The sequence below is a fragment of the Lonchura striata genome, chromosome 2 (assembly GCF_046129695.1).
Source record: "Lonchura striata isolate bLonStr1 chromosome 2, bLonStr1.mat, whole genome shotgun sequence".
Taxonomy (NCBI): Eukaryota; Metazoa; Chordata; class Aves; order Passeriformes; family Estrildidae; genus Lonchura; species Lonchura striata.
This window is the reverse complement of record NC_134604.1, coordinates 112255750-112268177: the sequence shown is the minus strand read 5'-3', so window position 1 is coordinate 112268177 and position 12428 is coordinate 112255750. Positions and strand designations below refer to the sequence as shown.

At 44.4% G+C, this 12428-nt stretch overlaps 1 protein-coding gene across 4 annotated transcripts in view; it reads left to right on the top strand.

The window, feature by feature from the left end:
- Positions 1-12217, top strand: part of PDE9A (phosphodiesterase 9A) — a 55461-nt gene extending 43244 nt beyond the window's left edge. For all 4 annotated transcript variants that reach the window (XM_021546766.2, XM_021546767.3, XM_021546768.3 and 1 more), the window contains 8 exons: positions 2535-2639; positions 4970-5052; positions 5901-6057; positions 7191-7304; positions 7937-8041; positions 8796-8924; positions 9513-9608; positions 11188-12217. In XM_021546766.2, coding sequence (XP_021402441.1) covers positions 2535-2639; positions 4970-5052; positions 5901-6057; positions 7191-7304; positions 7937-8041; positions 8796-8924; positions 9513-9608; positions 11188-11238 — 840 coding nt within the window. In that variant the 3' untranslated portion in view covers positions 11239-12217. The remainder of the gene's footprint in view (positions 1-2534; positions 2640-4969; positions 5053-5900; positions 6058-7190; positions 7305-7936; positions 8042-8795; positions 8925-9512; positions 9609-11187) is intronic.
- Positions 12218-12428: the final 211 nt, after the last annotated feature.

Genomic DNA, 12428 nt, shown 5'->3' with positions numbered 1-12428 from the left:
ACTGGTGAAGCTTCTTTAGAAAAATAATATGACTGCATTAAAGGGGACACCAAAAGTCTTCAAAATCGGGTAAATCTCTCTCTCTGAAGAAGGCAAATGAAAAGCTGGGTGGTGTTGACCCTATAGAGCAGCTGAAGACAAGGGGTGGGATGAAACCCAACACAAACAAGGGTAACACAGAGTAGATAAACCAGAAGATCTCCTCCTCCTGTTTCACAGCCCAAAAACATGGGAAGCAAGGTGATATGTCAACACACACCAACAGCCCACCCACACACACTGCTGCAGGCAGCTTCCCCTAGCTCATGTCTCCAAGCAATTTGTCACCACTAACATTTAAGACAGCTTCACTCTGAGCAACAAAAGAGGAGTTTGTTGAGTATTTTCTACAAAAGGAAGGCAGGGTGAGGTCTATCGTCTTGATGAAATAAATTATTTTTAAAAGCCTCAAGGGCTGTGCTCCAAAGTGGGATACTTCCCCAGGCACAGTATGAGCATCACTTAGAACTCAAGTGGGAGAGATAAAGCCACCTCATGCTTATCCCACATCCACTGGCTACAGAAATCTTCCAGAAAGAGGAGGAAAAGTGATTAATGCAACCCAGTCACTGCATCCCTCCTGAGTCAGGAGTCCCCTGGGATGCTCTGGGCTCCAGTGCTGGATGTGTGCATTACATCCATGCAGTTTTGTGCAGTGCCACGGGTGTCCATGTGTAGGCTGTGAGATACCACCTGTGAGCCTGGCTGACTACCATATCATGCCATTCCTAAGTCATTTTAAAATAATGAAATGTGTTTCTAAAATCCTTGCTGCAGAATACTCTGTGAGGCTTTTGCAATGAAACCCACAAATACTGAATAAGCATTGAAATACCACACTTCTCTTCACCTCATCCAGAGCTATGAGGCTTCCTAGAAGTCAGGTGATGAAATAAAGTGTTTGATCCCAATGGGTGTGAGGATTCCTGAAGTAAATTCCTGATTTAGCTGGAATTCTGTCCATGTCATTAATTCTGTCCATGTAATTAATTCAGTAGCTGAAGCACGAGGGCTCTCTGGGGTCCAGGCTTTGGAGGAGGATTCAGCAGAGGGGTCCAGCAATGCTGCTGACTCTTGGCTGCTTTGTGAGGGACAGGAAACCAGAGGAGCATTTGAATAATGACCGTGGCATGTGTCAACCCAGCTGTGCCAGCCTCCCTCTGCCAGCCTGGCTGGCACTAGGCAGGACACAGGGACAGACAGGCTTTATCCTGCCTCTGGAATGAGGGCCACCAAGCCAGGATCTGCAGGAAATGAATCCACACAGAGCAATGGCTCCTGTCTCCAGCACAGCTCAATCTCTCCCAGGCTGACTGGAGTAGAAAACCCACCCAGGTGTGCTCCAGCCTGGTGTGCTTTCACATCTTCTCTTTGCCAAGCAACACATCCCAAAGTGCCACCTCTGAGCCCTGGCAAATGAAATGACAGCCACATTTCAGCCCTCCAGGTATCAGAGCTGCAGTTTGAATTCAGCAGGAGAGGGGGCCAGGAGTGGGCTCTGAGCCTGTTATAGCCCCCATTTAACCACTGCAAGGTTTGAAATACAAATTCAGGATGAGAGCAGAGTGTCCTCTCTTAAGGACTGAGATGCAGCTGTGCTGGGATGTTTGCCCATTGCTGGCTGGTGTGAGGGGGGATTTTCTGTGAGCTTTACCTGCTGGTGAATTCTTGAGACACACAAGTGTTAAATTTTTGCTCTCCTGTGAAAATTTAAAAGCTTAATAAAGAAAAATAGGAGACAAGGACCATAGAGCAAAGGTTGTTACAGGTGCCTCATGGCACTCACACTGTTATCTTCAGGGACAGCCCTTAAATACCTTTTCCTTTACATCAGCCTGTTGCATATTCATAGCTCCTTATGCACAGTAAACTTTCCCCAAACCAGTTTACATGTTCCAAGAACTGTTTAGCATATTGCTCCTTGGATCTGCCTTTTTAGAGCACGCAGATTCCTTGGCTGTGGTTTTTTCATTTTTATCATAACCTTTGTTTTAGGCCTTGCTCCACACTGTCTTCAGACAGTGAGTGCTGACAGTTGGCAGATCTGTAGCAGTGTCCTCATCCTTTGTTCATTGGATGTTATTGCATCCAAGCAGGAATTTGAACACAAACATACTTATATCAGCTATTTCACTGCTATGTCTAAGCTTAATTAACAACAACTACTAACTCTACTAACTATAAAACTAACTATATACTAACTATATAAACTAACTATATACTAACTATACTAACAATAAAAACTATATATTTGTATCTAAGTTACTTTAACACCACACATGTAAAATCCATTTTAATATTTGCAAAAAGCCAATATTATAGTATGTATCTATAACACAAATCTCACCCAGGAAGGCAGAAAGTGTCAGAGACCCTGCGCTGTCACTCTGTCCTAGCAGAGAACAATCCTGAGCCCCGTAGGACTCTTTTTAGGATTTACAGTGCTTGGTGAACAGCTGTGCCACCTCTGACAGCTCCATTCCCTCTCTCTGCAGCTGTGCATCCACGACAATTACAGGAACAACCCCTTCCACAATTTCCGGCACTGCTTCTGCGTCACGCAGATGATGTACAGCATGATCTCGCTCTGCAGCCTCCAGGTACGAGCCCCCCTCCGTGGCACCACTCCAGTTCCACCCTGAAACCTCAGCCACTCCTCTTGCAAAAGGGGCCACCAGCCTGCTGGCAAGTGGTGGCCTCTGGGGAGGCTGCACTTGCTCAGTCCTCAGCCGTGGGGAATGGATTTGTAGGGAATTCTCAAAGCCTGGCAGAAGGCTCATGCAGTGTGCGCATCCCTGTGCAGACCTTGAGATAAGAAATGCTGACTCAAAAATGCCATGGAATAGTGTTGGAACTCAAAACGTCCCCCAGACATTTTTGGAGGTTCCAGGCCCAGGTCAGAAGCATTTGAGACCCTGGCAGGCAGCTGGAAACAGCTGTGATTTTGAGTTCGAGCCATGGAATGATTTACCAACTTTGCAGGAAGAACAAGAAGTCACAAAAGTTTAGATATTATAGTAGAAGTAGTTATAAAGTAGAGGGAAGAATTTTTGAGTGCTGTATAGGGGGGTTTTGGTTTTGTACATGGGAGTCAGAGGTTTTAAGATGGAGGGATTTTTGGCTGGTCCTGCCCTCCCTCTTTCTCCTTCCTTACCTCCATGTTCTTGGTGATGTTGGCACTCACAGATTGGTTTAGAGTAGAAAGACATCATTTAATATAGGTAATAGGCATTGGGAAAAACTGTAAACATGTAACACGTAATGTACCATATCAAAGATAGAAAAGCACCATTTAATATAGGTGATAGGCATTGAGGAAAAGCTATAAACATTTAACACGTAATGTACCATACAAAAGAGAGCAGCAGCCCTGGGTGGGGAGAGAAGAAGCAGTCGGGGTCAGAGAGGATGTCAGGGTGTGTGTGTGCCTCTGCCTGAGCTGTGAGCAAACCACAGCAGCCCCAGAAGAAAATCTTTGAGATAACTTGCAATAAACTGCCTTGAGACCGAACAACAGGAGACTGCTAAGCCTTTCTTTGGAAGCTCGGGTTGGAGGAGGGAGTTTTTCACCACATGGAACCCCTGAACCAAGCCTGGGTTCCATCAGAATAGGACAGATATTGGTGAGAGAGAAATGAAGCTAGAAACAAGTTTCAAAGGATGGCCTCTGGATACTTCAGAGAAATAGAACTATGAAAGGTGCATTGTATTAAGACCCACAATGAGTAATTTTAGATTATTAACTTTAAGGCATTACAGTATTAATTACAGTATTATTTAAGGTATAGCATAGCAAAGACTAATAGGCCAAGAAATACTAATAGTGTATTATAACTAAGAAATAGCTGACTTCTGATTGTGATGGTGTGAATTACAACATCTCATGTCTCATTGTCTCACCCTTCGTATGAAACTGAAAATGGAATATAAGTTTTTTAAACGCCTCTCAGTTACCCCATGTCTAGATCAGAAGGAAACTTAATCTGACACCTGGGCACGCAAGGAGAGGTGTTGCATTTCCACCCCCAGCACCTGCACAGCTTTCTGAGGCTGCTGGGGAGGGAACTTCACCTCCTGGATGTTCACAGTTTGTACTGGAGTGAAACATTTAGGAATGACAGCCAAACCCCTACTGAATTATGGTCTGTGGGTGTGTTCTTTGTTTGGGACACAAAATGTTCCCACAAGAGGTTTTCTCCAAATGTGTGCTTTTACCTGTGCTTGTCCTGTAGCCTGGCATGTATTGTATGCAGGACACACATTTGACCTTTATTTTCTCCAAAACTATAGGCATCAATTAATTTCACTGTCTGGATAACCTGTACTCATATATTCATTTCATTTCTTTACAAAACAGTTTTTTTTCACTTAAAAAAAAAAAAAAAACCTACCTTTTTATCCATAGTTACACGTATCAGTTACTGGCCTAATTCTGTTTTCTTGCCAGTAGCAGTATGAAAAAAAAATTGCTTTAATGTAAGTCCATGTTATTCAAAAGCTGTGGAAACACAACATTTAATTTTTCTTGTTCTTTTCCTAACTTTAGTTAATGCAGAATGCAGTAGCAGCAGAGCCATCTTCCAGCCCTCCCTTTAGCTAATCAGGGTGCTCAAATGGCTTGTAAGAGACTGTACTAATGTCTCAGTGCTCTTATATCATCTCTGCAGTAATAGCAAATTTCAAGGAAATTGCCTCCTCTGAGCTGCTGTTATTTAATGCAACAAAGGCAAATCTGAGTCATTTTTACTGGAAGGGAAGGCAGATTTCTCTTTCTTGACTGAAGTAAATTCATCTAAGGAAAAATGCTTCATTTTGCTCAGATTTGCATTTCTCTAAAAAATAAATATATCTGGTTTCTTTATTTCTTTTAATTTACAAGGATAAGGGAAGTAGAAATCATACTACTACATTCATGTTTTGTATTTTACAGGAGAAATTTTCCCAGATTGACATTTTGATTCTCATGACTGCAGCAGTGTGCCATGACTTGGACCATCCAGGCTATAACAACACGTGAGTCTGTTCTCTTGCTTTCTCTTCCCTTAAAATCTCTTGGGAAGGTAACATTGGTTGGCATTTTTTGGTAGATCAAGTTTTCCTTTTCTGACCTTTTCCCAAGGCCCTGCTGGTCACTCACGTGGGCCAAAGCAGAGCTCAGGTCTGGGTTGTGGTTTGCCAACCAGTCCTTGGTTCTGTAAGGAAATTTTTTTTTTCATATTTCTATTCAAACCCTTTTCCCCCTAACTCCTGAAAAAACAAGGTAAAATACTTTACAGCTGGTAAGAGCTATAAATTATTATAATGGAATAATTGCACTAAAATTCAAAGGGGGATATAGCTGACAGTTTATTCCATAATTATAAATCATGAAGTGTACTTTACTCTGTTTATTTTCATGTGAGGAAATTATTGCTGTTGATCCACAGACACTTTTGTGTGCATGTGAAAGAGAGAGAATCTGATTTATTTGTAACCACTCATTAAATAAAGGCAGAACTCAGTTCTGACTGGGATCAGCGAGAATCTCTGTTTTTGATATTAGCAGGGGTTGAATTAAACCCAGACAGTTCCTTCTGGTTTTGTTCGACATCATTTTAAACTAGAAATGTGGTAAAATTTAGAGAAGAAAAAAAAAAAAACCCTTTTGGGTGAATGTTCATCCACTGAGGGGAATCAACGCCTGCGATTATATTAAATATCTATTTTCTGTGAAAATCTGATTTAATACCAACAACCAAAAAAAAAAAAAACCCCAAAGCTGCAGCTAATTGAATAAGCATTGAAAAGAATGCAAGCAGGAGGTTTGGAGCAGCTGGTGGGTGTCTGAGGAGTTCTTTCCTCACGGTTTTCCCTGCCCTCAGCTACCAGATCAACGCGCGGACGGAGCTGGCCGTGCGCTACAACGACATCTCCCCGCTGGAGAACCACCACTGCGCCGTGGCCTTCCAGATCATCTCCCAGCCAGAATTCAACATCTTCTCCAACGTGGACCAGGACCAGTTCAAGCAGATAAGACAGGTAGGAGGAGCGCTGCTCCCGCGCGCGGTTCCTGAGGCTGTAGACGCGCATGGACTTCCCTGCTCCACTATGAGAGTGATTCATCCTCCCTGGAGGGCAGGGCTGAAAAAGCCCCTAGAACTGGGAGGGTCCAAGAGGGATTCTTGGAAAATTTCCACAGCAGCACTCCCTGGAATGGGTTGCTGAGGAATAATGAGTACATCCTGGCTATTAAAGCCGATGACATTTTGGGGGTAGATGTTTGTATTGTTGGAGGAGCCAATTAGCGCTGACTGGGGAAGGATTAAGCTCTCAGGGCAGAGGTTTGTGCTTTACAGGAACACTGAATTAATTTTTAAGAGGGGCTTCAAAAGGGGAAAAGAAGTTGCAACAGCAGAGCACTTGTACTGTTGGAAGAGGCCCTGGTGCACTGGGAGTCGTCACAGTTATCTATGAGGCACTGAACAATGTTGAAATTCCCATCAGGGCTCTAAGGACCAAAATTCAGTCTTAATTTCCACATTACACCTTCCTTACACGCCGAGTGAAGACGCAGTTTAAGGGCTGGTGGGAGTTCCTGATTCTGCCAGTGTGTGGGAAACTGGCACGGGCCCAAAAGGAACTGTTCTGTATGAAAACCCACAACTTTAAATTAACCACATGTTTTCCCATCATAAACTCTGCACAGAAGGAGGATACAGAGCTCCTTGTCCTCATCCAAGTGTTTCAAAGCCCTTAATCCAAAGAGAATGGGCACAGCTGGCATCCACATCGTGATTTTTGTCTCAGGGCCACTAAGAGTCAGCAGCAAAACCCACAGTGCCTTCCAAGGAGAGGAAAGTGGATCTTGGCAGCCAGAGCATGGCTTTTAACATCCTGTTGTACAGTTTGCTTTTCTACAATTAGTCAATGAGAAAGGAAAAACCTCAGTGTCTCGGGAATATCACATAAAACCATGATCCTCATGTACCATGAACTCTTTATAACCCTCTTCCCATTTCTTTGGCAGTTCCAAGTCAGAAATTTCCCCTTCCAGCATGAGCAATTCAGTGCATCTGTGGCATTTCATGTGCAAGACAGACCCTACTTGGCTTTGCAATAGCAGGCCTTGTAAGGAATGTCAAGTTAATATGTGAACATGTTTTCTTTGCTAGGGGATAATTACATTAATCCTGGCTACAGACATGGCGAGACATGCAGAAATACTGGACTCTTTCAAGGAAAAAATGGAAAACTTTGATTACACAAATGAAGAACACATGACCTGTGTAAGGAGGTTTTGTGGATTGTTATTCTTCTGTGCATTGAGTGAAAGCTTGTTTGTTGAAAAATCAAGATTCAATATATGTTATCAAAAAATAATCCCTCCTACATTTTCTGCCCCAGCAAAAAATAATTACAATTTGGAAGTGCTTTATATTAAATAGATTTTTCCAGCTTTAGAAATCCAATCAGGAGTCCCATCAGGAGAATAAAAGATTTTATTCTATTAGGCCACAAATTCTTATTGTCCTTTACTGTGGGGCAAGAAAAATCTATAAGAATAAAACTACTTGTCTCCTCTCTTCCCCAGTGAAGTTGTGTTTGATTTCCAGGGAAATCTTTTCCCAGCTGCCTCTGAGTGCTCCACAAAAAATGTAATGGTCACTTGTGACTGAATATCTTCATGCAGTAGATAAGTGCACATCCCAGTGCTGCAGAGGGGAGAAGCAAGGCAGAGAGGGGAAAAGTGATTTACACAGCACAGCTGAGAGAGGGAAAGGGGATCCACATCATTTAAGACCTCTGGTTAAATCCTGAAGTTGTCCTTTCTGGTTGAAAGCATTGCAGGGACAGGAGCTGTGGAAAGGGGGGAAAGGGCTGGTTTTAGGACTGCAATTGAAGTGTTATCCTCTTTCAGCTGAAGATGGTGCTGATAAAATGCTGTGATATCTCCAACGAAGTCCGCCCGATGGAGGTGGCAGAGCCCTGGGTCGATTGCTTACTGGAGGAGTATTTTATGCAGGTAAGAGTGAGGGAGGGATGCAATTGTACAATTTCACTCTTTTCTGCTATTTCCAAATCCCACAGATGCTTCACTGTCTGACAGCCCAGTCTGGTTCTAGCTCTGAACTACCTGGTTTAGTGGAAGTTACCCTGCCCATGGCAGGGGGTTGGAACTGGATGATCTTTAAGATCCTTTCCAACCCAAACCATTCTATGATTCCACAGAAAGCTTCTTTTACAAAAAGTGAGAGAAGGATGCCAGCAAAAGAACCTGCTCAGTAAGGAAGTGAATGCAACTGATTTTCTCTTTTAATCATTAGTAAAGAATGAGATATAATTTCTGTCTGAATACCTGAAAATAATCACTCTCTGGAGAACAATGAGGAAATCACAGAACTATTCCTTCTCTTTCAGAGCAGCAGGGCCATTACCAGCTTTCTAGATACTCTGAAATACTTCACCTCACAAGTCCAGTGGGTTTGCAAAGGGAGTCAGCCACCCTGCAAGGCTGGAGGTGAACGCTTTGATGCTGATGCTGAGCAGAAATAAGTGAACAGAATTCTCTTTATTCAGGTGTTGCTCTCCACAAAGCAGAGAGATTGGCCTGAGGGAAGCACATCACTATTCTGTGCTATCTACAGCCACCTCTGTGATCTGCATCTGAGGGCTGCTCATCTGCTTGGTGCATCACTCTCCTCACAGCCTCCTAGACAGGATTAATATTTGTTATCTCTGGCTTTGTTATCTCTGGGTTGTTTCTCTGGTTGTTCCAGAGCGACCGAGAAAAATCTGAGGGGCTCCCGGTGGCGCCGTTCATGGACCGCGACAAAGTGACCAAACCCACGGCACAGATCGGGTTCCTCAAGTTCGTGCTCATCCCCATGTTCGAAACAGTGACAAAGGTAAAGTCACCCTCACCCAGGGGCAGAAACCAGCGAGGGGGAGAGCAGAGCTTCCCTCTGGTGCTGGCCCCACCAGGTGCTTGGTTACGCAGGGAAATGGGGATGTACCTTCCTGTGGTATTCACATTGAACAGAGAGACTCCTGAGAGATTTCTCCTGAGAGAAGCAGAGAAAAGAGAATCACAACAATTCTTATCTCATTCCCTGCTCCCTGTCTGCGCCCATGTGGAATGTGTTCTGGAGATTGTTTACCCAAGGTGATGGCTCGATTGGATTCTGGTGATGGTTGCTTGGATTCATTGACCTGTTGGATCCACAGCTATGTCGGGACTCTCAGGAGAGAGTCACAGGTTTTCTAGTTAGTTAGTTAGGGATGGTTCTTGTTTGTGTAATGTAGTTATAGTATAATATAGTTGAATAAAGTAATTACTTAGCCTTTTGAAATCATTGGAGGTCAGAGTTCATTCTTCCCGCATCAGGGATCCCAGCACCTTCCACGCCTCGTTTTCAGCATGTACAGTCAAATAATGCAGCAAGTTGAGGAATGCAAAAGGAAATGCTGATAGTCTTTGTCTTGTTTCCACCTAGCTGTTCCCAGAAGTGGAGGAGGTGATGCTCCAGCCTCTGTGGGAATCCAGGGACCACTACGAGGGGTTAAAACAGATAGATGATGCTATGAAAGAGGTAAACTCCAATTAACTCCTTGATACAGCAAACATTATAATTTATTAAGCCAAACATTATAATTAAGCAGCAGCTTAATTCCGAAACAGTGGGAATGCTTGTGGCGCAATCATTATCCTGAGAAACTCATTCATTACACCTGCCTGGAGAGAGGTATGTGGCACAAGCAGTAAAAACACGTCCTTGCAGAGTCCACCAGGAACCACACAAGTATGGGCACAGGACAGGAGCTGCTTGCAAGGCACAGACCCCAGGAGTAACCCCCTGAAGGGAGCACACACCTCTCCCTGCAGGGATCTGCCCTCCCTTGGGAAGGAGTTTGCCTGGGTTACACCGCAGCAAAACGTTCTGGGGTTGGGCAGTTCAAGGCTCTGCAGCACCAGTGCATGAGTTTATTTTCTGGGAAGGAATTTCCAGTCACCTGTGTGTCATCAAGATGTGCTTGGCATTTTATGAGGAATCACTGTTCCATGCAAAGCACCCAGGAGGATGAAATGCACAGCCAGTGAAGCCCTTTAATTGTCCATTGGGGACTTTGATGTACAGAGCATCTCTCATTTTGTAAGGCTCAGGGCAGGTGGGGATTCCAGGTAACCACATTTGCTGTCTCTCAGCAGGTCTGCATTGCCTCAGGAGCCTGGCAGGGTAGGGACCAGCGCCCAGGGCAGCAGTCAGAGTGCTGGTCCAGCTCCCTGCAGCCTGTGTCAATGGCCCTGCATTCCTTTCTTGCACACCTCTTCCAGTGCCTCCTTTCCCTGCCAAGATCCACAACAAAACCTGCCCTAATGGCATCACAGAGTAGGGAGTTTCTGATATGAAGAAATTCATCATGTAGGCAGGGTGCTATCAGCCACTCCATCATTAAAATAACTTGGGAAGTGCCCTGGAGCACCAGTTGTGCTGATACTGTTTGATATGTGGGTAATGAAGGTTCCTCCACGTGATCATCCATGAGTGGAACAGTAGCTTTGCTGTAGCTCCCATCTCCTCCCAAGTGCTTTGCAGAAAAAGCCCTTCAGCAGCTGAAGTACTGAGGCTTGTTGATCAAAGAGCACAGGCTCCGGGGGCACTAAATTTTAAAGGAGAACAAAGACTTTTAGGCATTTTTCCATTTAGGCAGGAGCATTTGTCAAACGAGGGCAAAATAACTCAAATACGACTGCCAGACTTTCTGAGTTTTATTCATCTTTTAAGCTGAGTTGAGATTTTACTTCTGGTTTATAGAAGCTGTCAAAACAGCATTTCTATACAAACTGATGGGGTTTTAATTAGAGTGTATTGGCACAAGAGGTCTTAAAAAATAGGAGATGCTTGGATTCAGAAATATTCTGAAACAAGAGGACTTAATTAATAATCTGAGATCCTAGTACAATAGCTGATGAGAAAGACTGAGTTCTGTTTAGCCAGGACGTTCATCCAGAGCTGTTTGGATGAAACAATGCCTGTGATATTCCAAGCTGCTGCCTATTATTTCCCAGGAAATGTTGCACATGCCTTGTGGAGAGCTGAGCGTGGGACTCACAGCAGCACTGTGAGTGTGAGTCAGGGGGGATTAATCCTGCTCTGCTCTTCATTCCAGCTGCAGAAACAGAAAAGTGACGTTTTGACCACCGGCAGTACCGAAAAGTGAGAGGAAACAGCCTTTGAACAAATCAACCACGAGCCTTGAGGCTACTCTGGTTTGAGAAATGCTGTGTTAGCCAAGCAGAGGTGGTGGCTACGTCAAAATCCAAGTGGGACCATACAGGGAGAGATGAATCCACAGCCTGCAGCCTCCTCCCAGAGGTGCTGCTGCCGTCGGACACCGCGGGCTCCCCAGACTCTGGCATTCCCTCCACAACCTCCTGGCAGGATTCCCCAGGCTCCTGAATTCCCACCACAGCCTCCTGGCAGGATCCCCCAGGCTCCTGAATTCCCACCACAGCCTCCCAGCAGGATTCCCCAGCTCCAGCATTCCCACCACAGCCTCCCAGCAGGATTCTCCCTGCGGACACTGCTCAGGCTGCAGCACAGCTCCAACCTCCATCAGATCTGCCTTTTGGGTGACCCAGCTGCCTGCAGGCTGTAGAGACAAATCAGAGTTTAGTTAAGGAGCCTTTTTCTGGGAAATGATGCCCTGGCACCAGGGGTTGTTTTAGTTGAGGTACTCTCTATATGTGTACAGCAGTATGCTAACTACAGCAGAGCTCACCAGATGCTTATACACTGACAAGGGTCCAGGCATACATTTTTGTTTGCCTGGTAGGCCCTAATGACACATTTCTCCTCATTATTCTCTGAATTTTATAGTGTTCACAGTACATTCAGAAGCCCAGCATAGTGGATGCAATTTCCTTTTTTTTTTTTTCTACACTAGAAGAAATCAGAAGAAACCTTAGTGAGTTTGCAGGATTGCTTTGTGGCCTGGTACAGTTGGACACCACGGGATCCTTCGGCATGAGCAAAGAAGGGAGCACAAAGCTGAAAAAACCATGGTGCAAACACATTTTTATCCTTGTTGATGCAAAAAAAAAAAAAAAAAACCAACAAGAGACACCTTCAAAGATGTACAGATTTTTTTTTTTTAACTTTTAAACCAATCTGCTAAATAATATATTCTTCTACAGAAATAGGTGTTATTGTTTCATTTTGTGTATGTGTTCACATGAGAACAGTGCATGTTCCTGAAGAACAATGCTCCCATAATGAATACAAGGGAAGGGGCTCTACAGGAGAGCAGGGGGATGGTTTTCCTTGGAGGAGAAACCTGGGAATTACTCCTGTGGTCCATCATGGAAAGCTGCAGTTCCATGGATGGTTTAGTGATGGTTGGGAGCCCAG